This window comes from Ornithorhynchus anatinus, chromosome 5 (assembly GCF_004115215.2).
Source record: "Ornithorhynchus anatinus isolate Pmale09 chromosome 5, mOrnAna1.pri.v4, whole genome shotgun sequence".
Lineage (NCBI taxonomy): Eukaryota > Metazoa > Chordata > Mammalia > Monotremata > Ornithorhynchidae > Ornithorhynchus > Ornithorhynchus anatinus.
In genome coordinates this window covers 48,342,482-48,370,051 of record NC_041732.1, presented here as the reverse complement: position 1 = coordinate 48,370,051, position 27,570 = coordinate 48,342,482, and the positions used below count along the sequence as shown (strand labels likewise).

The following is a 27,570-nucleotide window of genomic DNA, read 5'->3' as shown; positions in this document are numbered from 1 at the left end:
AACAGTTATAAGTGCTGACGGAATAAACATTTCACCTTGGAGCTAGGCCCCAGGACTTAGGGGTAGGGCAGACATTTGGCATCTGGCTTACGAGCACCATTAAGTGATAAAAAAAAAAGTGACACTAATTAGTGGTGGTAAATTTGGTTCTCTTTTCTGCTACTGAACGCTCACTGGGGCCTGGGATAAGGCACTCTGGCTCTCGCTTTAAGTCTGTAGCTGCAAAGAAGCAGCATGGCTCAGTGGAAAGAGCCCTGGCTTGAGAGTCAGAGGTCATGTGTTCGAATCCTGGCTCTGCCACTTGTGAGCTGGGTGACTGTGGGCAAGTCACTTCACTTCTCTGGGCCTCAGTCACCTCATCTGTCAAATGGGGATGAAGACTGTGAGCCCCACGGGGGACACCCTGATGACCCTGTATCTCCCCCAGCACTTAGAACAGTGCTCTGCACATAGTAAGCGCTTAAGAAATACCAACATTATTATCCTCTGTAGGTGGGATGTGGCTGGACTCAGCCCACGCTAGTGATGCCATCTGACCCCACCGAACGTTAAAAGCGGAACAGAGATCTAGGGAGGAAGTGGGAGTACCCGGTGGAGGGATGGGATGGGATGGGAAAAATTGATTCCCGAGGGCTTTCTGGAAAGATCGTAAAAGAGATTAGTGATTTTGACCTTTCAGCTTGGGTGGTAGGAATACCAGCCCTCTCTTGACTCGACCTAGGGGGGATTTCCTTGGTTTCCCCAGTTGTTTGGGTCAGGAGTCCAGGTGTACCAATTTGCCATCGTCCCAACCTCAAATCCGTCCCTCTTTAATTTAACGAGGTCCCCTCTCCAGCTTCCCTTTGAGGCCCCCCAGCAGCTTCCAGGTTAATAATAATAATAATAATAATATTAAGCACTTACTGTGTGCCGAGCAATGTTCTCATTGCTGGGGTGGATACAAGGTAATCAGGCTGGAGACCATCCCCATCCCCACATGGGACTCACAGTCTTAATCCCCGCTTTCCAGATGAGATAACTGAGGCCCAGAGAAGTGAAGGGACTTTCCCAAGGTCACACAGCAGATATGTGGCAGAGCCGGGCTTAGAACCCACATCCTCAGACTCCAGGCCGTGCTCGTTCCACTAGGCCACACTGCTCCTCCACCCAACTGAGCGGATATCCCTCTCTCAGGTGGAGCTGACCGTGGGAGTCGTATATGTTCCAAGGCTGGTCTGACGCTACCTTGTCCAGAGTCTCCAAGTACTTCAGCGAAACACAGTCATCCAATGAAATGTGTAATTCCTCACTGAGTGTGTGCATATGTGTATACTGATTACAGTCTCATTAGACTGTAAGCCCGTCAAAGGGCAGGGACTGTATCTGTTACCGATTTGTCCATTCCAAGCGCTTAGTACAGTGCTCTGCACATAGTAAGCACTCAATAAATACTATCGAATGAATATACATGTACACGTACGTAATCGCCTACCTCTCTCTGCCTTTATAGTACTTTGAATTCAGAGATGCTCTGGGTACATGAGTGGTACCCACAATCTCAACTGTATTTTGCACCCATAAAGGCTGAAGCCATGGTGTTCTGCCCTGTTTCTGTTTGGCACTGTTTCTGCCTCTGTCACCTTGTTTCATGATCCCCTTATGCAGCTCCCCTCCTCCAGGAGGCCTTCCCAGACTAAAACCCCCCTTTCCTCTGCTCCCCCTCCCCATCACCCCGATTCGCTGCCTTTGCTCTGCCCCCTCCCCGCCCCACAGCACTTGTGTATGTATGTGCATATTTATAATTATACTGATTTTTATTAGTGATGTTTAACTCTAATTCTGTTTATAATGATGCTGCTGATGACTGTTTCCTTGTCTTGTTGTCTGTCTCCCTCCTTCTAGACTGTGAGCCCGTTGTGGGCAGGGATCGTCTCTATTGGTTGCTGAATTGTACTTTCCAAGCGCTTAGTGCAGCGCTCTACACACAGTAAGCGCTCCGTGATTGAATAAACGGATGAATTAATTAATGTTATGATGGCTTATTTGCAGGGGCGGACTCCCCCTAGCTTTCAGCTGGGGTGCAGCTTCTTGGAGGAAGGGTCTAGACAATAGTCTCTAGATGTTTTCAATCGTTGGTATTTACTGAGCACTTTCTATATGTAGAGAGCACTGTACTGAGCACTTGGGAAAATTCAGTACCACAGAATTAGCAGACACGTTCCCCACTCATAACGAGCTTTCGGTCTAGAGGTACTAAGTCCAGAAAATTAGAGGTACTAAGTCCAGAAAATTACCTAGTGAAAGAGGTTCGTTTCAGTATTTCCATTTACACTGATTTACGTAGGCCTTCAAAACTCTTCAGACTGTTCTCAGGTCAAAATTCTAACATCGTCAACATTATTATCAATGGTTTTTATTGAGCGCTTATGTGGTTGGGAGAATACAACCGAGTTGACAGACGCTTTCCCTGCCCACAAGGAGCTTAACAATATAGAGAGGGAGGCAGACATTAACGTAAATAATATATGTTTATAGATATGTACATAAGTGCTGTCGGGCTGAGGGTGGGACGAACATCAAATACCAGAGGGGAGGGAGCCGGGGAAGAGAGGGCTCGATGGTGAAGGCCGGTGAGAGTTGGGTAAATGTTATTACGTGCATAGCCCCCTCTCCTTCCTCCTATTTGTAAATTATTTAAGAGTCTCTCAAGCTTCTCGAGGTCAGGGATCGTGTCCACTAATTCTTTTGTACTCTTCCAAATGCGTAGCAGAGTGTTCTGCCCACCGCAAAATACTGTCGGATGATTGTTGCTCCTTTCCAGGTTGCCATTTTGACTTGATTTTTCTCTTCTGTATCCCATCCCTCCTCTCCACCCCCCCCCCCCCCAGCAATACTCGACCCCTATTTCTTTCACCTGAAATTACAGCCAGGCGGGTTGGTTCCCAGAGTAAAGAGACGGAATGACCACCAGAAATCTTTTAAGAGTACCCCTACGCCCCCTCTCCTTCTCCATCGATTCTCTCTCTCTCTGTCCCCAGCTTGTCTGCCCTTAGTGGAGATTTCGAGCCGGCAGGCAAACACCTTCCCCTTCTCAGTTAACTGTCAGAGCAGCATGAAGGTCAGGGAAAGAGAGACAAATGAGAGCAGCTCAGGGAAAGGAGGTTACCACGGTAACAAGCAGGCGGGGCCGCTGTTTGGAAACAGGCCTAATCTTCCTCCTCCTTTTCCCTCCTTCCCCTTCCTCCTCCCCTGCTTAGAGCAGGAAGATGGGTATTGTTTAGCTGACCTGCATCCTCGGGGTGGGAACCGTAATCCCCTTCTGACAGTTCCTAGTGACACCGAAAGTGGGCTGCTTTGCATTTTAATTTGATCAGCGGCAGCTTTCTGTGCCACGCTGGAGACCGAGCATCTCCTGGCCCCCTTCCAGAGAGGGCTCTTGTTGGAACCGGGGTTTCATTGTTGCTGTTTGTTTGTTTCCCATCACAACAAAGGCTCTCCACATTAGCAGGCACATGTGGAAGATGCCATTGGGTTGCAGACACTCGGGATAAAACTAATTGAGCTCCGTGGCCCTTGTAGGGGCGTATCAAGGAGTCTTTTCTTCCGCCTCCCTTAATCCCCTGGACGCCGTTTCCGTCTGTCCCCTCCTTCCCTTCACCTCCCCGATCTGGTGGCGGGGGACTGTGACGACATCAGTCGATCCATCAACCGTATTTCTTGAGCGCTCACAGTGTGCAGAGCACCCTGCTAAGCTAAGAGTATAGCGCACCAGTATCGCTGCCGCGTTCCCTGCTCACAACGAGCTTAGGTTCGAGAGGGGGAGAAATCTCGCTGGGTGTCAAGCGGGGAGTGCCGAAGGCAGTTGGCGAGGAAGGTAGGCGGTACCTCAGGTTTGTACAGTTGATGGGGAGAGATCTGACGTCTCCGTTTCCCAGAAGTCTGGGTTTCTGTCCCCCTTAGGTTGCTGAATACCGCCTGCCATCACAAAAACTGTGGGTCTAAGCAAGACTTGGACTGGCCTTTTGGTGCCAGTGTGAACCGGCCTGCTCTTCTCATTGGAGAGACCAACTGGCATAGGTATTCATTCCTTCATTCGGTCATATTGATTGAGCGCTTACCCTGTGCAGAGCGTCGTGCTGAGCGCTTGGAAAGTGCAATTTGGCAAGAGAGAGAGACGATCCCTGCCCACACCGGGTTTACAGTCTAGAAGGAGGGAGACATCAAAAAGGGAAACGGGCATCAATATAAATAAATAGAATTATAGATATGTACATGTATACACAAGTGCTGTGGGGCGGGAGGAGGGGTAGAGCAAAGGGAGCGAGTTGGGGTGACGGGGCGGGGAGGGGGAGCAGAGGAAAAGGGGGGCTTAGTCGGAGTATTCTCATGTTAGCCTGCTTGCCCTCTCGGCTTTGCGGCTGTTTGGAATCCCGACCCTCCGTGAGGGCAGTCGGAACAGACCAACCGGGCCAGGCTGCTCAAACTCACTCATACCCGGCAGAGCTTCAGAGGGCAAGGTTCAGCTTTCTGTCTGAGCAGCTGCTAAGGTCATGGTTTCTTCCCTGGTACGTGGATGTACCATGGACCAGGCAGAGGAGCAGCAGCGTGGTCCAGTGGTTAGAGCACAGGCCCGGGAGTCAAAAAGACCTAGGTCCTAAACCCGGCTGTGCTGCTTGCTTGCTGTGTGACCTTGGGCAAGTCACTTCACTCTGGGCCTCGTTTTTCTCATCTATAAAATGGGGGTGAAGACTGTGAGGCCCACGTGGGGCAGGGACTGCGTCCAACCTGATCAGTTTGTATCTGTCTGTAATTTATATTAATGTCTATCTCACCCACCTCTAGACTGTAAACTCCTTGTGGGCAAAGAATGTATCTGTTTATTGTTGTAGTGTACTCTCCCAGGCGCTTAGTACAGTGCTCTGCACACAGGAGCTCCATAAATACGATTGAATGAATGAATGTACCCCAGGGCTCAGTACAGTGCCTGGCATGTAGTAAACACTTACAAATACCATTTTTAAAAAATCCATGATGCTAAAAGGACAAAACTTCTTTGATTTTTTTTCAAGCAATATTGAACTAGTTGCTCATGGTATTTTAAGTTCAAATTAGATTTCGCCTGCCCTGGTTTTTGGAGGGCTTGACTTCCTTTTAATTCACTTGGCTTTTGACTAGCTGTTGGCCCAGCTCATGTGATTTGCGGTATGCTTCGGTTTCTCCCTCTCTCAAGTGGAGATATCTGCCCCCAAAACCTCCCGAGAGAAATGCCAAGAAAATAGGTGCAAACATCGAGCACTTTAAAGGGAAGATGTATGAACCCAAGGTGATTTTTTTTCTTTTTTTTAATTTGCTCCTGATTGAGCCCAGGCCAGCATCTTCTGAAGAAATGAGCTAGAGAGTTGTTCCTGCATGAAATGTAGCTTAGGTGGGGATGACTGCTTTGCAATAGGCTTAAATTTCCTTTAGGCTTAAAACCATGTCGCCTCTGCTCCCAGCCAGTGACTTGGTCGAGATATGCGCAGGGCCACCAGTAGATATTTGGCCACCCAGAGGGTGGGAAAATTGGCTGCGTCCCTCCCTCCTCTTTGTTCAGCATCATATCCCACTGTACGTGCAATATAGCGTTACAGCGAAGTCTGTTCAAACCCCCCAACCTGGAGTGCTTCCCCAGGGGGTACTCCTAACCCCTCCTGCTTTGCTCTTGAGTTGTTATAAGTCTGTCAGTCGGGGGTATTTACTGAGCACTCACTGCACGCAGAGCACAGTACTAAGTGGTTGGGAGAGTACGGTTCATCAGAGTTGGAAGACGGGTTCCCTTGCCCCCTCTGAGCTTGCGGTCTAGAACGAGAGAGACAGATGTGAAAATAAATTACAGAAGGTAGAGGGAGTAGAGGAAATGAGGGCCAAGCTGGGGAAGACCTCCTGGAGGAGATGTGATTTGAATAGGGGCTTTGAAGGTGGAGCCAGTGACGGCCTGTCGTCCCAGGCCAGAGGGAGGACGAGAGCAAGGAACCTTCTAAACCGCTGCTCACCCAGGTGGCCGTTCTGGTTTGGGACCGAGCATTTTTAGTTTTTAACCTCATCTGCCATGCCTGGGCCACCAAGCTACCCCTTCCCCCTCCCCACCCCGCTGAGGCCATGCCCCAATGTGGGGTGGTCATGCCTCTGTTGCTTGCTGTTTGAGCCAGCCCTAGATAATAATCATAATGTTGGTATTTGTTAAGTGCTTATTATGTGCAGAGCGCTGTTCTAAGCGCTGGGGTAGATACAGGGTAATCAGGTTGTCCCACGTGAGGCTCACAGTGAATCCCCATTTTACAGATGAGGTAACTGAGGCACAGAGAAGTGTAGTGACTTGCCCACAGTCACCCAGCTGACAAGGGGAAGAGCGGGGATTCGAACCCATGACCTCCAACTCCCAAGTCTGGGCTCTTTCCACTGAGCCAGGATGTGGCTTCCTCTGGGTCAACTGACCCTCGTCGCAACTCACCATCTCCTGATAAGGGTGATCTTTGGGGAGAAAGAAAGTACCAGCACACCAATCAACAAACCCTAATATAGAAAGAGGAGTCCCAAAGAAGCACAGCCCAAGCAGCCACGGCCTTTGTTCTGTTACCTTCAGGCAAGGGAGAGGGAAGGATGGGCTACCTTTCTCTTCCCCTTCCCAGAATTTTCCCCACAAAATCATCACCCCGTGGGACAGATTCCTAAGTTTAGTGAGGGAAGCCCAATTCATTCCCTTTTCCCCTTCCCTTCCCTTTCCCACTGCTTTGCAGTCCCACTGAACTACTGGGAGCAGCAGCAGTAGCCGGAGTAGGAACAGTGAGCAGCTGTTGCATTTACTGAGCTCCCATGGTGTGGTGGTGCACTGTACTAGACGTTTGGAAAGTAAAGAATAACTAAAGGACATCTTCCCCTGCGCAGGTGCCATCAGGGAAGACAAACCTAAAATATTTGCGACTAGGGTGGTCAAAATGAATACAGTAAAAGGACATATATACATGAGTGCTAAGGAGGGTAGAAATTGACTTCACAAGTGCTAGAGTTGGCTGAAGGAATGATAAGGCTCAGGGTACCGAGAAATTAATTGGGGATAGCTTGTTGGAGGTGGGATTTTAGGAGGAAGTTTACTGGAGGGAATGTTATCATCTGTCTCCTGTGGGGCAGGAGAGAGTTCTAAGCCGGGAAAAATATGTCAGTGGAGAAGCAGCGTGGCCCAGTGGACGAGCACGGACCAGGGAGTCAGAGGAACTGGATTCTAATCCCAGCTCGGCCACTTGTCTGCTGTCTGACCTCGGGCAAGTCACGTCACTTCCCTGGGCCTCAGTTCCCTCATCTGTAAAATGGGAATTAAGACTGTGAACCTATCTTTTATCTATCCCAGCACTTACTACGGTACCTGGCACTTAGTGAGCACTTAACAAATACCTCAATTATTATTATTGTTGTTAACAAAGGGCTGGAGGTCGAAGAGTTGAGAACAAGGTTGGCTTAGGAGAAACAAAGGCAGTGAGTCGGGGAGTAGCGGGAGAAGAGCGCGGATAGGTCTGGTGAAGCCAGATGGTGGAGAGCCTTGAAGCTGACTGTGAAGAGTTTTGTTTGATGTGAAGAGTAACAGAGAGCCAGGGGCGGGTTGTGAGGAGAGGAGAGAAGTGGGCCGAGCGAGGCTTCAGGAAGATGATCCGGATTGGAGTGGGGAGACGCTAGAAACCCAGAGAGCGGCTAGGGAACGGCCGCAATTAATTGTCTAGCTGAGGCGAGACCAGAGCTCGAGCCAGGCCCGTGGGCAGTGTGGATGGAGAAGAAGGGCGAACCCGGGAGGTGTTGTGCTGGAAAAACTGGCAGGCTGCGGCTGCGGACCGATTGTGAGACTCTGAGAGGTGAATGATAGCAGTGAGTCGAGGATGAAAGCCAGGTTGCAGGCTTCTGGCTCCGGGCGGGTGGTGCAGTTGCCAGCTGAGATGGGAAAGCGAGGGGGAGGAGTGGGCTTAGGGTGAAAGATGAGTTCTGCAGACCTAAAGCATTGAACTTCCCCTCCCTCTGGGGAGATTGGATGCTATCTATCTGAGGCACATTAGCAAGGACCTGAAGAGCAGCTTACTTGTCCATGACCAGACTGTGCTAAAACTAGGTGAATTAGAGGAGGAATGACCCCAGTGTGGAAGAGGTACAACCGTCCTTTGCAGTAAAAAGCAAGGGCGTGGAAGAGCCCGATCTTTCAGGTGAACAACCTGGATTTATTTGACTTCAGGTCTTCCCTGAATTGTGATTCTGGCTAATTGAGGAAGACGCAATATTTTCCCTTTTCATTTGACCTTGCTTGTGTGTTGCATCTCTGGGGAAACTCAGAGGAACAGACCGTCTCCGGCCCCATCTTGGAAGCAGAGCTGGGGGTAGAGGTGATGGGTCTGTCTGGGGAAGTTTGGCCAGGGGGGAGAAAAAGAAATTTTTTCCCAAGCCATCTCGTGCTCGTGAGGCAAATTATAATACTTCCCTCGGAACTGTGCGGGCATGTGAGGAATCTTCAACCGTGTGTGAAAAAATACAGCGAGCTTCAGGGGTAGTTTGCAGACAGACAGGGTCCTATCATCACTCATCAGCAGCAAAGTTAATAGCTTTGCTGAAGGGAAACGCAGTGAATTTCAAGCAGGCAAGGGGATTGTAGAGGGAAAAAAAGACAGTAACAAGAGCAGGGGACATGCTTCATTCAGCAAAAACCTTTGCCACGGTAATGGACACTGAAGCATGATTTCTGCTGTGCATTGATTCTCTTCTGGGATTTTCCTTTGTCTGTTAAATTTCTCCCGTTGCCTACCCAGATCGGGATTTAGGGCAGTGCTGCATATCTCGATCTGTTATCTCCTTGCCTTCCCCGGGAAGGGATCCTCCAGGGCCCAAGTGTCAAGCAGAAGGGGAATCACTAAAGGGGAGCACAAGATAATCAGCCTTCAGCCCGTGTGCTTGAGTTGGGGGTGGGGGCGGGAATAGGGGGGTCATCCTGGATTTTTACTGTGGTGTTCATGCTGGGATGCTCTCCACCACTGCTGACCCTGTGCAGTTGCTGACTGTTTCACATCCAATGTTGAACTCTTCTGAATATATGGTGCAAGTGAATATTAGAAGCAGGGTGGCCTAATGGGAAAAGCACAGGCCTGAGAATCAGAGGACCCAGGTTCTAATTCCACATCTTGGCTGCTGTTTGACTTCAGGCAGGTCGCTTAACTCTCTGCACCTCAGCTGTAAAATGGAGAGTAAATAGCCGTTTTCTCTCTTCCTCAGAGCGGCATCCCTGAGTGGGGCAGGGACTGTATCCAACGTGATCGTCTAGTATCTACCCCAGCACTTAGTAGAGAGTTTGGAACGTAGTAAATGTGTCAAGTATCCCAGTGGATAGAGCGGGGCCTGGGAGTCAGAAGGTCAGGGGTTCTAATCCTGGCTCCTCCACTGGTCTGCTGTGTGGCCTTGGGTAAATCACGTCACTTCTCTGGGCTTCAGTTAAAATGGGGATTAAGAGCGTGAGCCTCAGGTGGACAGAGACTGTGTCGCACCTGATAAACTTGCACCTACCCCAGCGCCTGGCACATAGTAAGTGCTTAACAAATGCCATTATAATGTATTATTACTATTATCAGAACCCAGAGTCTTGCAGTACTGTTTGAAGTCTGGTTTCAGTGCATGGTGCCCTTTTCCATCCTCTTCTTCTTCTAGGAGACTTTTTGGAAATTAACCAAGGACACAGTTATGATCTATCCTGTTTCAGAGTAACCTAAGGGAGATGTGGAAACTGTGCTGAGACTCAGCTTTGTCTCTGGCGGCCATAGGGGTTGGGGGAGGAGGAAGGGGTTTGCATGGTGTTAGAAAAAGGGCTGGCGTTTGTCCATCACTAACAGTAAAATGTGGTGAGAGTTTACCCAGGATAGTAATATGCTAACCTCTTAAGAATTCCTGTGAAGGGGGGAAGCTGAATTTTCTCCCACAAAAAATTCATATCCTTAGCCCATTTCTGAACGGTGAGGATTTCCAGTTTTTCACCTAAGCAACAATGAGAAGGAAAAAAGATGAGTTTCTCGTTCGGTTCCTGTTTTGGAACTGCCATGGCTACCGCTGGCATCTATATTGGCTTCTTATGTACTATGGAGGGGGGTCTAATACTGTCCAAAAGTGTCAGTTGTCAACAGCTCCCCCGACCCGAAGAGGATGAGTCCACTGCCCACGGTATTGACCGGCTTCTGTTCCCGAGTTTGGTTCATTGGGCCTGCCCGGGTGCCCCGGAGCCTTGCTTGCAACATGTAGTTTGCAAAAACCGGGGTGTAGACCTTCCCTCCTGCACCTTCTCTACCTCCCCGCCCCAACACATCCCCAGCTGCAGCCGTGAAGAGCTCTCTCTGCCGTCGCCATGAGTAGGAGGCTGCAGAGGGCAGTGTGTAATTACTTCATGTGGCGAGATTAATGACTCCTGCCCTCCTTCCTTCCTCTCATCAGTCCTTATTTCCATGCTGTCTGCCTATCGGCATTTGCGTCCCCACTGGCTGGCGTTGAGACGAAAAATTAAAGGTGAAATGAAAAGAAGCTTCATTAAAAGATAAAGGATAAGAACTGGTGGGAAAATTTCGAGGTTGAATTTCCAAATGTCTTTTCTAATCTCCTCTGGGGCGCCGTTTTAAAGCAGCCTCAACAACCGAGAGCCCCCAAGCCGTGGCGATTACCCGCTGGTTCCGGCCCGTCTCTGCGTTGGGGTTGGATGGCCTCGGCCCTGTTGGATCCTAGTTTTTCCTGGTGGTCATCGGCCTCTTCAGCTCGAGGACCCGGTTTCAAGGCGGGGGTGATGGCAAATGCCTCCTCTCCCGGTTTCCTCCTCCTCCTGGAGAATGATGAATGAGGCTGCACGGACTCCAGCGTACGGTGGAATATGAAATCCTGTAGAGCCACCTTGGTTATGAGATGGATATCGCAGAGCTGCTTATTATGCACTGTGGCGTAATGCAGATTATAGATGTGACCAAACGGTAATTAGCAGAGCTGGAGCTGTAATTAAACGCTATTGTGCTGCACTGTGGTTTCCCCGTCAGGTTTCTGTTGCAGAGTGGAAGGAAGCTGAACAGTTTCAAACCCACAGGTGCCCTTCCCCTTCCTCCCTCCCGCCCCTCCCGCCCTCCTTGTCCCTCAGCCGACTTCACGCAAACAAGTGAGTGAATCGGCCGCTCCCAACCACTAAGAAGTCAGGGTCTCTCCCGGATGGGCCAACTTCTTTCCAGCCGTCCCGTGATTCTCAGCAACCGACTCATCTGCAGGGGCTTCCCCTCTGGATACTTTTCAGCGGGATCCCTCGAGCAGGCTAAATTAGGAACCTGCTGGGAGGTGGCGGCTGGCTTCCAGTTTGCCCTCTCAGCTACGGGACTTGGTTTTCTGGAGGCATCTGCTCACGGCGGGACCTAGGGCCGCCCGGGGCCCCCTCCACTCTCCCGGCCACGCCTGGGCATCCCCGGGACTTTCCTGCGAGTCCACCCCCCACCCCGTAGTGAAGAGATGAACCTTCTCCCCCCGAAGTAACCGCCCCTGATGGGAGGGGGGACCTGCTTTCCTCCGCTCACAGCAGAACTCCGCGGCGGCCAGAAGTGGAACACGGGGCGCTGGGTGATGGAACGGGATTGCGGCACGCAAGTGTGTGGGCGGGCGCTGCCAGAGGGTGCACAGGGGTGCCCAGGGGTGGGGAGGGCGGGGCGGGTTGCTGATGGCTGATGACTTCAGGGGCAGGCACTTAGTCTAGGGTGCTGGACCTGGGGACGTTGATCCCACCGTGAGGAGTAGGGTGGGGAGACGGGAGCCAGGCCGAGGGCCTAAAGAAGAGGCAGATCACTGACCTCACCCTCACTCAGGGCAGCTGCCTCTGGTCTTTCCGGTTCAGGGGTTTCCTCCAAAGAAGGGACTGAGAAGAGATTGGTGGGCAAGAGAATCTGCCGTGTTCTCGGAGCTCCTTTTCCAGGTGCTTTCGGTTGTTAAATCTGTAGCCATTGCCTCTCCCAAGGGTCAAGGAGCTTCCTCTCTAATTCCCCCTCAGCCACTCGCTCACTGGGCTGGGTTTTAGAGAGATTCAGGAAGGGAGGCTCGGTGTGTTTATCGTGCGTGACCCCCCCCCCCGTCCCTAGCGGGGTGGCTTGGGCTGAGCCTGCAGACCAGGAGACCCAGGTTATTTCAAGAGACCTTCGGGAACCTACTTGCTAGTGGAATTCCATTCTTCCCACTCCGGGCGGGTGGAGTAGGAGGGTATAGAGAAGGACCGAGCGGGAAGCCGGTCTCGTGCAGCTGTTTGCCAGATACATTGACCGTTGCGGGGGAAGATTCGCTATGCAGCTTCCACTCTAGCTAATTGTTTCATAAAAAGACAAGGTTAGAGAAGGACAGGGGTCCGGGGATGGGGGAGGTGTAGAGCGTGACGACAAGCAGATAAGGATAATGTTTTGGCAGCTGTTCAGGGCCGAGAATTAGTCTGAATCAGAATTTGAGCTTTCTGTGGACTTTGACAGTGATGATCTGCAAATAACAGTGACGTTCCAAGCAGACTTGGGAGCTAGCTGCGGGCGGCGAATGCAGCAACCTCCCTGCCTCGGCTCTAACTACGGTCTCCAGATGGGTGACCAGGTCGCTGTGTGTTGAGCGTACAGTGGGCGGGACACCACACTGAGGGCTTGGGAGAGTCCTGTAGAGAAGCAGCCTGGCGGACTGGCTGGAGCACGGGCCCAGGAGTCGGAAGAACGTGGGTTCCAATCCCAGCTCTGCCACTTGTCTACCGGGGCCTCAGTTCCCTCCTCCGGAAAATGGGGATTAAGACTGTGAGCCCCACGTGGTACCGCCTGACCTTGTATCCACCCCGGCGTTTAGAACAGTGTCTGGCATAGAGTAAGCGCTTAACAGATACCATTATTAGTATTATTATTAATTAGAGGACACGATCAATGCCCTAAAAGACCTCACGAACTAGCCGGAGGGACCGCTGCCGAATAATTTCCGGATGGTGACCGAACCGACAAGTGGATGAGGAGGTCCTTAAATAGGAGAGGTCTGAGAGCCGATGCGTTTAGAAGCACTCCCGGTGGGCATAGGTGCGAAAGAGTGGCACACCGCCGGTGGCACGGAGGAGGCGGTGGAGAGGAGGCGGGAAAGCAGTCGGGGGGACGGCCAGAGTGAGGGAAGAGGCCGCGATCAGTCACGGGAGCATCGGGGGTCGGAGGGACCGGTGACAGCTCATCCCGCCAGGATGGTACAGAAGTTCCGTTTGAGAGCAGGCCAGCCCAGCCTAGCTTTCCCAGACGTGCTCTGCCTCCCGTCTGAGAGCTGTTGAGCACTCTACCCAAACTGCAGGGATCTGCCCCGGGGAACGTCTAGCCCAGGATGCACATGATGGTTGGGAAGACGGCTCTCCCTGCCTTTGTGCTCGCTGTGGCTTAGCTTGCCTCTTGGTACAAGTGTTCAGTCATTGGAGAGAATGGATTTTAACCATCTGGGAGCTAGAGGCACGCAGATGGCATCTGTCAGCCCCGATGGTGTCGAGCTGGTAAATGCCCCCGTTGAAAGAGTTAAGAGGTGCCGTCCTTTGACTTCCCCTCCGTTGTCCCGGCCGGGCCTGGGCCGCCCGTCGACCCGGGAACCCGTGCCACCCTGTTCTTGGGGACGGTAGAGGAACCCCTGCTGAAGCAACGCTGGCTCCAGTGTTTGACTCCTTTTCTCTCCAGGTGTTGCATCTGCTGTTCCTTTAGGCACCCCTCCCTCACCCCCTCCACCGGGCGCTAGAATAGGATGCAGCATTTATGTGCGTCTGGAACAGATAAGCACGCTGGATTCACAGTCCCTCGCAGCCGTTCTCATTAACCGGTCTCTACCGAAATCTTCCAACTGAGAGACACCCGTCGGGCTGGGCCCGGCCTGTCCTTAACATTTGAGCAGATTGTTCAAGCAGGAGGGAGAGGACCGCTCTCTCTGCTCAGAAGCGATGCTTAAGCACGCCCAATAACGTCGCATCAGCATTCTTGGGCTCAGAGCATGTTCTCCCCCCTCATCCCGGGGTTAGATGGCCTGCCTGACTTGTGTTGTTCCTGATGGGAAGAAGAGAAAGGGATGGGAATAAATTCATTCATTCAATCGTATTTCTCAAGCACTTAGTGTGTGCCGAGCACTGGGAAGACCCGGCCTTTTCAAGGATTATGTAGTCATCAGCAACAGTGGGATTTATTGAGCGCCTTTTGCGTCCAGAGCCCTGTACTAAGCACTTGGGAGAGAGTACAGTGCAGCAGAGTGGGTAGATTTTTCACAACTGGTCTGATTTTTCTGCTTCTCCAAGTTGGGGCCTCTGGTTTCTCCTGGAAGCGGGGAAAGATTTGAAGAGGGCCTCTATGTAGCCAGTGGGGCAATGGAGTGTGTAGAGTGAAGGAACCCCTTACGGGAGAGTTAGGATTGGGAGTGGGGAGACCCTCTCATTCCCGACGATGATCAGGTGTGCGTGAGGCAGACAGAGCGAGCCAGGAATCAGTAATGGGGGCCGGCGAGCCTTGAGGGCCTTCCCAGCCCCCGGCATCAGATGGAGCAAAGGGCGACTCGAGTTGTAATTCAGCTTCTGCTTTCTCTTCACCCACAGATGGAGTCCCCGGTCTCCACGCCAGCCGTGCTGCCTCTGCACCTCTTGGTGCCCGTGGTCAGTAACGACATCTCATCCCCCTGTGAGCAGATCATGGTCCGCACTCGCTCTGTCGGCGTCAACACCTGTGATGTGGCCCTGGCCACAGAGCCCGAGTGCCTGGGCCCATGCGAGCCTGGCACCAGCGTCAACCTGGAGGGTATCGTGTGGCAGGAAACGGAAGACGGTAAGTGCTTAGGGTGGTGCTTTCTCCCCTTCCCGGCTCGGCGCCTGCAGGGGGTAAACTGCCGACTTGTATTAAGGGGCTACCACGGCAGGTAGGTGTCGGGTACCCGGCCCCACACTCGGCTGGGAACGCTGGCCCCGAGAGCCGCAGCAGAACCTCTCAGGGACCGATAAGTGAGTGGCTAGGAGGGTTTGCGGGAGCTGCTCTCTCTGATTAGTTATTACCCCGTCGCAGCTTGGGATCGCTTTGCCTCGAGATTTTGTAATCTATCACCCGGCGGGGGGGCGGGTTGGGGGCTGGGGGTGCTCCCGGTAATAGACAGACTGGAAAAGGTCTGGCCGTTCCTGCTCATTAAGCGTTTGCTTCTAATGATCTGCTTCCCAAAGCAAGCCCTCACCTCTCTGTGATGGGGGTACCCTCCATCACAGAGAAAGTGTAAATGGGCGGGGACTTAATGGTATTTATTGAGTGTTTACTGTGTGCAGAGCACTGTACTAAGCACCTGGGAAAGCAGGATACAAAAGAATTAGCAGAGGCGCTCCCTGCCCATAAACAGATTAGACACTCCAGGTGGGAATTGAGAATGGGAGCCACGATTTCCACTTGTGAGTTTCTCTGAAGTTTCCAGGCTCTAATTTGAGAAACCGAGCCACCCATCATCAGGCTTTGGCATCAAAAACTTGGCCTTTTTTTTTTTGGAGGTCCAGAAGAGCACATCTAATTATTTTAGATGATCATAAGCTGTATATTGAATCTCCAATAGAATTTACCCCACTCCAGTCACATCCCCCTAGGATCTGCACTCATGAAGGTCGTGGTTATCCATTTAAAGTCCACAGTGTGGTGAGCACTGATGTATTATGTGCTTAAAGCATCCCATGTGCCTGGCTTTTCTGTTGGCAGTGGCGACACAATGGAGCAACAGTTTCTAGGTTTACTTGCTGATGGAATTTCACCCTGTGCAGAGAATAACTAGGAGGGGACACTGACAGAAAGAGATCTTGTGTGAGCCCTATGAGGGACAGGGGCCCTGCGTAATTCCCACCTGTGTGTTTTCTCCCAGCGCTTAGTACAGTGCTGTGTTTGCGGTAAGCGCTTAACGCTTCGGCTACTGCCGCATACACTAACTGGAAATTACAAAGCAGCTTATCCCCGATTTAAAAAAAAAAAAGGAAACAACCAGTCTGCCTGTGGCCAAACGATGAAACAGCCACAGAATCTGTTGGAATGAGGAACACGTCAAGACCACAGCTTGGGGCCACAGAGTAGGCGCCAGGCCTCTTTGCCTGTGTAAGTCAAGATGAGTGACAGGAGAGATCAAATTTCCTCTCTGAAGAGGAAAAAATGTTTGTGTGTGTTTAGCTGCTGAAAGAAACTTCAAAAACCCGTGAAGAGCCAGAACTGTGTTCTCTGTCTGAGGAGAGCTACAATTTAAAGCATCCTGACTAGTCCTCTGCCTGCCCATCCCCAGGGACGGAGGAGCCAGTCAGTCAGTAGTATTTACTGAGTACTTTCTGTTTGCGGAGTGCTGTACTAAGCACTTAAGAGAGAACACTGGGTTTAGGAGGCCTGGTCCCTGCCCTCAAGAGGTTTAGAATCTAGTCAGGGAGGCGGACGTAAATTACAGGCAAGGGAGACGGCAGAGTGTGAGGATATGTACAAAATTACCGTGAATATAAAAGTGCTTAGGTGGTAGAAACCGAAGTGTCTACGTGACACAGGAAGCAGCGTGGCCTAGTGGATAGAGCACGGGCCTGGAAGTCAGAAGGACCTGGGTTCTAATGCCGGCTCCGCCACTTGTCTGCCGGGTGATCTTGGGCAAGTCACTTCACTTCTCTGGGCCTCAATTGCTTCATCTGTAAAATGGGGATTAAGACTGTGAACCTCATGTGGGACATGTACTATGTCTAACAGGAGCAACTTGTATCTACCCCAGGGCTTAGTACAGTGTGCCAGTCACAGAGTAAGTGCTTCTCAAGTACCATTTAAAAGGAAAAGGAAAAGAGTTGGGAGATTAGAAGGTCAGAGGGGAAGACTTTCTGGGGGAGATACGATTTTAGGAAGGATTTGCAGATGGAGAGAGTGGCTGTCTGTTGAATATGAAGAGGGAAGAAAACGTAGGCAGGAGGGAGGAGGTGAACAAGGGGTCGATGGTGAGAGAGGCACAGTAAGTAGGTTGGTGTTAGAGGAGTGATGTGTGTGTGGGCTGGGTTGTAGTAGGAGAGGGGCGAGAACAGGTAGGAGGGAGAAAGCTGATTGAGTGCCTTAATGGTGGAGTGGAGGAGTTTCTGTGTGGCGCAGACCATTGGAGGCTTTTGAGAAGCGGGGAGATGTGTGCAGATTTTTTTTTTTTTTTAAAAAGACAAATGATTCACAAGTGAGGTGTGACTGCACCGTAAGCTCGTTATGGACAGAGAATGTGTCTGCTAATTCTGTTGTACTCTCCCAAGCACTTAGTGCAGTGCTCTGCAACTAGTAAGTGCTCAGTAAACGCAGTTGATTGATTTATTGAGAGAGAACCCCGAAGAAGCTAATGCTTAAGTAGAGACGGGGTATTACAAGCGCGAGGACCTACGTGGTAGCTGCAGCTTGGATGGGCCAGATTCTAGATCTGTTGTGCGGCCTATAACCTACAAGATTTGGTGACTGATTGAGTACCCGGTTGAAGGAGAGAGATGAGTCAAGAATAATGCCAAGATTACAGGCTTGTGAGTCAGCGAGGATGGTGGTGTTGTCAACAGTGATGGGAAAGTCGGGGGAGGAGAGCGTTTGGGTAGGAAGATGAGGAGTTCAGTTTTGGACACGTTAAATTTGAGTTGTTGGCAGGACATTCAAGTTGAAATGTCGTGAAGGCAGGAAGAAATGCAAGATAGCAGAGGAAAAGAGAGGTTGGAGCTGGAGAAGTAGAATTGGGGGGATGGGATCATCGCCATCGAGATGGTAGTTGAGGCTGCGGGAATGGATGAGTTCTCCAAGGGAGCGGGTTCGATAGACAGAAGGGGACCGGGACCCCCATAGTTTAGAGGAGAGAGTTGGAGAGTATCCAGTCCAAGAGATCGAGGAGGAGGAGTGGTGAGAGAGAAAGGAGGAGGACAGAGAGAGGACAGGGTCAGTGAAACCGGGGTTCGATGGTGTTTCGAGAAGAAGGGGTTGGTCCACAGTGTCAGATGCTGCTGAGAGGCCACAGAGGATTAAGATAACAGTAGAGTCCATTGGATTTGGAGGAGAAGGAGATCATTGGTGATCACCCACTTAATGTAACATCATTTCTGTCTGTGTCTCTTTGGGGATAACTGGGGCACAAACCCAGTTTTTCTGCTACTGTTCATATTATCAAACTTTCAGAATCATAGCACTTTCTCTAAACTTTAGAATAGAGACTGGCCCTCGAGCTCTCCCCCTTTCTTTAGGATCTTAACTCTTCAGGCATTATGGGATCCCCTTATTGTCCCTAGATCTGAATGTTTTCTTTCTGTTACATTCCAAGTAGCAGGCTCTCTCCAATTTGTATTGTTCAGCAACACCGTATCCTGCTTTTTTTTTTTTGAGATGGAAAGGGACTCGATTATGGTCAGACTTCCTTCAGTGTTGTACTTAAATCATAACAAAAAACCATATGCAGATCGCTTCAAAGAACAATCCCTCCTGGTTTCTCTCCTATCAGGAGAAGTCAAGATTTGATGCTTGCACTGTAGTCTTCATTCTTATTATGCTTCTCTTACCGCTTTCTACTGAGGTCTGCAGCATCCACAAAGCAGAGGCCTTTAGGGCTGATTCAGAAGCTGCAGAATCTTCAGAGAACGTGTGGTCTCCGGCAAAAACGAAGCCACCTTCCTGAGAGCAGCCACAGGGGCCAAGGCCTCATTTCTCGCCGCACATCACTCTGTGTCTCTTTCCTGCTGCGCACCTCTTCTTTGGTTTTCCGACCCATCCCTCAACTTTGACCTTGGAGGCATCTTTAGATTCCTGCAGCTTTTGTCTGTTTTTAGGATGTTGGTATTTCAGCAGACGAGGGCAAAAATCCTTCCAGGCTAGTTGACGGTTGGAGTTTCTGCCATCAGGGAGACTCGACTGCTTAGCCCGCAAGACTAGAAATCCAATGTTTATTCTTGCTTCTCGGCTGCCTGGTAAGCACCTCCTGGCTTCGCTACGCTTCCTTTTCGACCCGGTCTAGCGGCAGCGATTCCGTGTCTCGGATTATTGCCTGTGAGACTGTTAACCTTTTGTGAGCATCTGCCGTCTCTCGTGGATTGTCCTCTCCCAAGCGCTTAGTGCAGTGTTCTGTTATACAGTAAGTGGCCGTGGATTGATTGGTTATTGGCATTATCTCGCTGGGGATTATTCCACAGCTTGAAGATGTTTAGATCCCAGCCAGATCAGAATCGTGACACAGGGTCTTGAAGGCAAGGCGGGTGGAATTTCAGAGCTGTGCAATTTGGCTAATAGTAACCGTCGTGGTACTTGTTCAACGCTCACTATGTGCCAAACACTGGGCTAGATACAAGTTAATTAAGATGGGCCCAGCCCCTGTCCCTCCTGGGATTCACATTCTAAGTCGCAGCGATGAGGATTTAATCCCCATTTTACAGATGAGGGAACCGAGGCCCGGAGAAATGAAGTGACTTGCCCCAGGTCACCCAGCAGAAATGTGGTAGAGCCAGGATTAGAACCCAGTCCATTGCTCTTTCCACTAGGCCCCGCTGCTTCTCTGGTTTTGGTATGAAGGACTGAGATCTCAAGCTACCCTCTAGAAGCTCTTTTCAGAAAGCACCAGAAAGACACACACACACGTCGGAGTTGTTGATCCCCCCCAAAAGCCCGAGTCTCTGGGTAGTAAAAGCAGTACTTTCAGAGCTGGCCTCGACCCGCTTTAAATGGGTGAATATCTGCACATCTCATGACACGTTTGTAGACCCACAGTGGCTGGTTTCAATGTAAATAGTAAAGTTTCAGGGAACCTAGGTGGTCGGTCTTTATTAGTGAGGTGCAAGTGGGTTGTGCCCCGTGGCTGCTCTGTATTTTCAGGCAGTAGGGTGAAGAGCAGGAATCGACTGTGTACCTCTTCGTGAGATCCTCCAGATTGTAAGCTCGTTGTGGGCAGGAAATGTGTCTGTTATATTGTACTCTCCCAAGCACCGATTACAGTGCTCTGCACACAGTAAACACTCAGTAAATAAGATTGGCTGACTGACTGAGCCTCCTGGGTGCGCATCTCTCCCATAATGGAGGTTCTAGCTAGACAGCTCCCCTTCTGATGTCTTGGGCGGTCTGGGGCCCAGAAAACCAGGAGGAAATGGGCCGGTCATCGGCCTGAGCAGAGGAACCGGGGGCAGGCGCTGGGAGGAAGAGTGTCCGAAAAGAGAGAGAAAGCGTCCAGAGGCCGGGCGGCGGGAAGCTACAGCCGTCGCCGCCGGTTTTTCCCAGATGGACCGTTGCGGCTTCTGTGTGCGTTGGCCCCCGTTTCCAAGGAGAGCCCTTGGCCCCGTTTCAAACTCTGCGGTTAAGTCGGGTGCTCCGGTCTGTGGCTTGCAGCTTTCTCATTATTGGAGTAATAGTCGGCGGTTTTGCCTAGCAGGAAGTGAGTTGGCCTGCAGTGAGCCGCGCCGAGGAGGGCCCGCCCTTGACTGTTCATCATCCTCACCTACCTGTGGTGCCTCGCTGCCACGTTCCTCTTTCCGCCGGGTCGTCGGCCCACTCGCTTGAGGAAGGGGCCACGTTTAATCTCCGTGCGCGGAAATGACTGCCGTGGCCATTGCCCTTGTTTTGTCAGGTACGACTCTGACGTGGGGCTGTAACTGCGCGAACCATTAAATATCTAATTATAGATCCCCTCCCGGAAGGTAACCCGACGCTGGTGCTCTATTAGCAGCGGCAGGGTTTTCTCTCGTCCTTACCGTAATTAACTTCCCTATCCTACCTGTCACTGTAGGCTCCCGGGGCCTGCGCTCACCTGGAGATCTGGGGCAGAGTGACCAAGCCAGTTCCCCATCTTGGCCAATTGCATGGCGGCCCGGTTCCCCATGGAAATGGCTCAGCCAATAGCCGGGGAGTGTTGAGCCCAAACATCTTTGTCTGGCACAACAAGCCTTCATAGCAACGGAGACCACCGCATGGCAACAGCAACCACTGCACAAAGGAAACGTTAGGGAAATCACCACCCTCTCTCCCCTCCCCTCCCCCCCCAAAACGCCCCAAAACCAAACAGAAAAACCCTTCTTTCCCCACCCGTTTCGTGGAGCCAGTTTTGCTCCACCTCACACGCCATCCCATCGCCTCCTCCTGGGGTTTAAGCAGTCTTATTGATTTTTATGTATTTTTTTAAGCAAATAGCCCAAGAGCTGTTGGTTCTGAAGCAATACATCTAATCTCTTTTGCCCCAGGGAGCAGAGTTGGGTGTATCATTAGAGCTCCATCAAAGATATAAACGGGAGAAGAGTGTATCCATTGGGCGTCACAAGGATTGAAGTCGACCCATTCCCCAGGCAGTTTGGGTTCTGTGCCATATTACGAGGCCAGTTAAGCCGCCTCACAACTGAGAGAGGAATAGGAGTTATTAAGTGACCTTGTTTTCCCTCAGAAGGTATAGTTCCCAGCCAGTAAGGGCAAAATCCTGTTTCCATGGAGCTGCTGCTGCTGCTGCTTTAGGATAAAGGAAGAAGGGGTGGGTGAATTCTCTTGGGCTGTTGGGGACATCACACTCAGGGTTAGTTATTAGTGAAGTTATTAGACAAGCAGCATGGCTCAGTGGAAAGGGCATGGGCTTAGGAGTTGGAGGTCATGGGTTCTAACCCCGACTCCGCCACCTGTCAGGTGTGTGACTCTGGGCAAGTCACGTCAATTCTCTTTGCCTCAGTTACCTCATCTGTAAAATGGAGGTGAAGACTGTGAGCCTCACATGGGACAACCTGATTTATCCTGTATCTACCCCGGCGCTTAAAACAGTGCTCGGCACCTAGTAAGCGCTTACCAAATACCAATATTATTATTATTATTAGGGGTGGAGTTTAGGCTGCAGGACAGGGAGGAAAGAAGCCTGTCAATTAAGTTGGCTGCTTGGGGAGGGGCATGGCGAGGGGGTGGGAGAGGAGGAGGGGACTTGGCCTAGTGGATAGAGCACGGACCTGGGAGTCGGAAGGACCTGGGTTCTGATCCCGGCTCTCCCACTTTTCTGTGGTGTGACTGTGGACTAGTCACTTCACTTCTCTGTGCCTCACTTCCCTTGTCTGTAAAATGAGGATTAAGGCTGTGAGTCCCATGCGGGACAAGTTTTGGGTCCAACCTGATTCCTTCGTATCTAACCCAGCGCCTAGAAGAGTGCCTGGCACCTAGTAAGCACTTAACAAATACCATTAAAAAAAGATTAACTTGTGGAAGCAGCAGGACTACCTGGCTGAGTGAGGGGCCTACCAGCCAACCTTTGGGTTGCCATTCCAGACCTCCGTTTGGTCATTCCCAACTTCTTTGGGCCTGTTTTTCAGGCTAGTGCCACTTAAAGCCAATTATGCTCGGGTGTTATTGCTGAGGCTGGGAATGGGGAAGGCCAGCATAGGATCTGAGGCTTCGATTGAACCCAGCTCCCCCGACAGCTCTGAGTTCATCTCTGCCAGATCCTGAATTCCCCGCAGTTGGTGCCTTTCCCTGACATCTCCATGGTAACAGGCTGATGTATGAACAAGAGGCTCTGGTGAGAACTATCTCCCCCTTCCCTCCCCCCCCAACTTCAAAATAGTGTTCTCTCTCTCCTTCAGTGTGTCTCAGAAAGTCCAGGAGGAGCGTATTCGAATCATTTTGCTGTCTTCACCAAGCTCCCGGCTACAGTGAGCCTTTTTCTAACCACCAATCCGACAAATCACCTGTTTACTCACTGATGGGGTGTGACTCCCCTCTCCTGTGTAGAAACTTTCTTTTCCTGTGCTCTTGCTTTTTCAAATTGTACACCCCTCCCCGAGTGCAAAACTAAGTATCGTATCTCCTTCCCATCCCTTCTCCAAATCTGCAAAGGCCTTCCAAAGCACACCCTCCCCCGCCAGATTCAGGATTCCCCCAAATCTCTGTTCTTAATCATTTTTTATTCTATAATTACCTTAAGGCTCCTCCTTACTACTCCCCACCTACCAAAGCAGACTGAACACGGTAGGGCTTGGTACTGTGGAAAGGGGAAGAGTCAGAGTAAGATGTTTCCATTTTGGTTCCCAGTCTGTGGCAGAATTAGCATTCTGGGGCCGGGAGGGAGGGAAGGTAAATAGGGCAGCTTCTCCAAGTGCGAGAGAGAAAAATCAAAGAAAATCAATCAATCAATGGTATTTATTAGTAATTGTGGTATTTGTTAAGCCCTCACTATGTGCCAAGCACTTTTCTAAGCTCTGGGGTAGATGCAGGGTAATCAGGTTGGACACAGTCCTTGTCCCTCATGGGGCTCATAATCTTGATCCCCATTTCACAGATGAGGTAGGTAACCGAGGTACAGAGAAGTTAAGTGATTGTCCGAGGTCACACAGGGAACACATGGCAGAGCGAGGCTTAAAACCCAGGTTCTTCTGACTCCCAGACTCTTTTCCACTAGGCCGTGCGGCTTCTCTTAGTGTGTGCCGAGCACTGTACTAAGCACTTGGGAGAGTTCGGTGTAACAGAGTTGGTAGACACCTTCCCTGCCCACAGCAAGCAGGAGCCTGGATGGCCCCTGTCTCTGCCTCTGCCCTCCTGCCGACTGTAATGTAGTGTAACGACTGGTTAGCAATTTGAGTGTCTGCCTTCCCCTTTAGACTTTAAAGCTTCTTTGGGCAGGGTTCTTGTCTTCCAACACTTTTGCAATGTACTCTCACAAACGCTTAGTACAGTGGTCTGTGCACAGTAACCACGCAATAAGTACCATTGCTTGACTGATTTGGGAAATGCTCTGCATCCCATAGTTGCTCCCATTCTACAGAAGAAAATAGTCTAGCCGAAAGACGCTGGGCCTGGGAATCAGAAGACCTGGGTTCTAGTCCCAACTCTGCCACTGTCCTGCTGGGTAGCTCCGGATAAGTCACTTAACCTTTCTGGGGCTCATCTGTAAAATGGGAATGAGGTCCCCGCTCTCCCTACTTGTTAAATCATTAGCCCCGTGTGGGGCAGAGTCCATAGCTGATCTGATTCTGTTGTATCTGTCTGTTCCAGCGTTTGGCAGAGTGCTTGGCACAGTAGTAAATGCTTGGGAAATATTCATGCTGTGGTGTTTAGCAGAGGAGATGTGGGCAGAACCTATCCCCAGGAAGACTCCTGGGGGTGGGTCTGGTTACTAATTCCAGACTGAACCTTTCTCTCATTTCCACACTATGCTTCCCCACCCCAGGCCACTAAAAATCACCCCCGGGATCAGTTTCACACCAACCAAAATCATCAGCAGTGGGATTTATCGAGTCCCTACTAAATACTAAGCACTTGGGAGAGCCCAACCTAATCAAAACATCTGACCGAAACATCTGACCGAAACATATGACCGTGATTTCTCGGGCAGCTGCTGACCCGGAAAACTCTTTTCCCTCTTTCCTCTGCTCTGCACACCCTCTGGGGGGAGATGGGGGAGGGGGTGGGGGAGGGAGAGGGATGTGGCATCACCCCCACCTCCCTTTACTTTCCGGAGACGTGGAGCTAGGATGGGCCTGGAGGTGGGCGGGAGAGAATGGATTTTGAGAAACAGTTTGAAAGGAAAAGTTCTCAGTTTGGCCTTCAATCTAGGTGCAAGACTGCAGGAGAGAAGAAACTCAACACGGAGGGCAAGGTGGAGAAGAGTGTGTAATCACGGAGGGAGCAGAGAGTTTGGCGTTGAACAAAGGAGCAGATTAGGTAAAGAGGTGGTCAGTGCCCTGAACAGGTTTCTCCAGAGGGAAGGCCTGCATCCTTCGAGTCCTCCGGGTCCAGCCTAACTTCTCACAGTGTGGGTAGCGTTCATTGTGTAGGACTGCCGGCAGCACTAGGAGCCGGGCCGAAGGATTACAGCTGAGCGGTCCCTCCGACAGGAATTCTTCCTTTGATGAGCAAGATGTTGTAGCTCTTATTTCCGAGCAGGGCGGAAGGTGGATGGCTTTTCTGCCTCTCCTCCAGGCTAGAGGCGGGTACTCCTCCTCCCCCCCTCATCGCACGCCCACACCCCCCGCCCCCCCCAAATTCATCTCTCTGTTTAGACTGTGGTCTCTGTGGAATCGATCAGGGGTATTTATTGAGTACTTACTGTGGGCAGAGCACTGTGCAAAGCGCTTGGGAGAGTCCAGCAGCAGCTTTTTGCAGGGCTGGCTGAGATCAGGCCAGTTCTGTTGTCAGAACTGGCAGAATTTCAGTCAATCAATCAGTGGTATATATCGAGCAGTTACTGAGAGAGTACAGTGTAACAGAGTGGTAGGCATGTTCCCTACCTACAAAGGGGCTTATGGTCTCCGGTGGGGGCGGGGGGAGACAGACATGAATATAAATAAATAAATAATGGCTCCGTACTAAGTGCCGTGGGGCTGAGGGAGGACAATATAATCATTGTCCTGAGCTGGGGGGAATTAAAAGCCTGCTGAGGTTGCCAGGAAGCAAGCATGGGTTGGGAAGGGTGGCATCTGCCCTCAGAAGCCCTGCCCAAAGCTCTTTTCTGGCTGCAGCTGTTGCTGTGGTCTGCTGTCTCAGAGCTACTCTCTGAACGGCTTTTTCCCCTCCCTGGCACAGAGTGCAATTGTGTGGTTTCCCCCCTGTGACCACACTTAAAAAAATGAAAGTAAACTATCACTGTTACCAACAGGAAAGAGAAACTTCAGCAGTTGGAAGAATCTCTCTCTTCCTTGCCGTCATGGCCGTCCCTGAGGAGGAGGTGGCCGCTCAGCCTGAGGGAGGACAAGGCCCTAGGGTTATTGTCAGCTGTGTGACCGTGGGCAAGTCACTTCACTTGTCTGTGCCTCAGTTACCTCATGTGTAAAATGGGGATTAAGACTGCGAGCCTCACATGGGACGACCTGATTACCCTGTATCTACCGCAGCGCTTAGAACAGTGCTCTGTACATAGTAAGGGCTTAACAAATACCAACATTATTATTATTATTCCGATATCAGGATCTCCCTGTTGGATCATGGAACTGTGGAACTGTGGGCAAGCGTGGCTCTTCTCCCCCCAAGCTCTCCCCCGGGTCCTGGAGACGACCCTCCAGCAAGAACTCTTTCTCTGCCCCAGGGAAATCCCTCTCCAATCCTGGGGCCATGCTAGGGGTAGCCAGCCGGCCGGTGAACACCACAAAGTCTGCCTCGCTCCCCGACCACTGGGACAGTTCGTGGTTACCTGGGTGGGAGGAAGGGGGAGGATGTGCGACTGGAGGGTGTGGTGAACTAACTTTTGCTGCATATCCTGCAAAAGTTTCCGTGACGTGGGGAACTTGTCCCTGAGAGAGGGAGCTTGCCCTGGCTCCTTCCTTGGCAGTCCTCCCCAGTCCTCAGGGTGGGTGGGGGGCTCTGCTTGCTCCTTGGGGAAAGTGTCGGCTTTGTTCTGTAGCTGCCCGGGGCAAGGCTTTCCTTCTTTCCCTTCCCAGTCTTCATGTGGTGTGAGAATCTTCTCTTCACTTGAGAACGTGATTCATCTGCAGATGATTCCCAAAGTTACCTCTGCAGCCCTGGCTTCTCTCCTCTCTGCAGTCTCCCGTTTCCTCCCGCCTTAAGGATATCTCTGTCTGGATGTCCCACTCAACCCTAAACTAAACACGTCCAAAACAAACTCATCTTCCCGCCCAAACCTTGTCCTCCTCCCCCTGTCTTTCCCATCACTGTAGACAATACCTTTATCCTCCCTGTTTCACAAGCCCATAACCTTGGCATTATCCTTGACTCATCTCTCTCATTCAACCCACATATTCAATCTGTCACCAGATCCTCCCGGATCTACCTTCACCACATTGCTCAAATCTGCCCTGCCCTCCCCATCAGCTAATCTGCTGATCCAAACATTTATCCTGTCTTCCCTTTACTACTGCATCAGCCTCCTCACTGATTTCCCTGCCTCCTGTCTCTCCCTGCTCCAGTCCATAATCTACCCTGCAGCTTGGATCGTTTTTCCTTAAAAATAATTTAAAAAATATTCAGTCCTCATCTCCCTATTCTTCAAAAATCTCCAGTTGTTGCCCAACCATCACCTATCTCCAGTTGTTGCCCAACCATCACCTCATCATATAGAAACTCCTTACCATTAACTTTAAAACCCTCAATCAGCTCACCCTCTCCCACCTCATCTTGCTGGTTTCCTGCTGCAGTCCACTCACACACAGCTCCTCTAGCGCCAGCTTGCTCACTATACCTCGATCTCGTCCGTCTCACCACCGACCCCTTTCTCACATCATCTCTCTGCCCTGGAACTCCTTCCCCTTTCATATATGAGAGACGGTCAAATCTCCTCCCAAGAGGCTTTCCCTATTAAGCCCACTTTTCCCTTTCTCCCTCCAACTTCTGCATCGCTTGTGTATTTAGGTCTGTACCCTTTAAGGACTCGATATTCACCCCCACAGCACTCTTGCCCATATCCATAATCTATTTATATTAATGTCGGTCTGCCAATTCTGTCGTATTGTACTCTCCCAAGTGCTTAGTGCAGTGTGCCACACCCAGTCAGTACTCAATAAATACCACCGATTGAATTCAGGGTTTCCCCAGTCTACGGATCACTCACCTGGCGGAAACCTTTCAAGGGGAAAATGCTGCAGTGGCCATGTGAGCAGATGACTTTAGGATGAGGGCTGTT

At 51.0% G+C, this 27,570-nt stretch overlaps 1 protein-coding gene across 3 annotated transcripts in view; it reads left to right on the top strand.

The window, feature by feature from the left end:
* Nucleotides 1–27,570, top strand: part of ZNF609 (zinc finger protein 609) — a 154,209-nt gene that overhangs the window by 102,839 nt on the left and 23,800 nt on the right. The window contains exons 1-3 of one of the 3 annotated variants that reach the window (XM_029066086.2): nt 11,209–11,640; nt 14,609–14,834; nt 24,552–24,659. In XM_029066086.2, coding sequence (XP_028921919.1) covers nt 11,539–11,640; nt 14,609–14,834; nt 24,552–24,659 — 436 coding nt within the window. In that variant the 5' untranslated portion in view covers nt 11,209–11,538. Of the gene's footprint in view, nt 1–11,208; nt 11,641–14,608; nt 14,835–24,551; nt 24,660–27,570 lie in introns of those variants that run through there. The other 2 variants (XM_029066084.2, XM_029066085.2) reach the window with 2 other exon arrangements.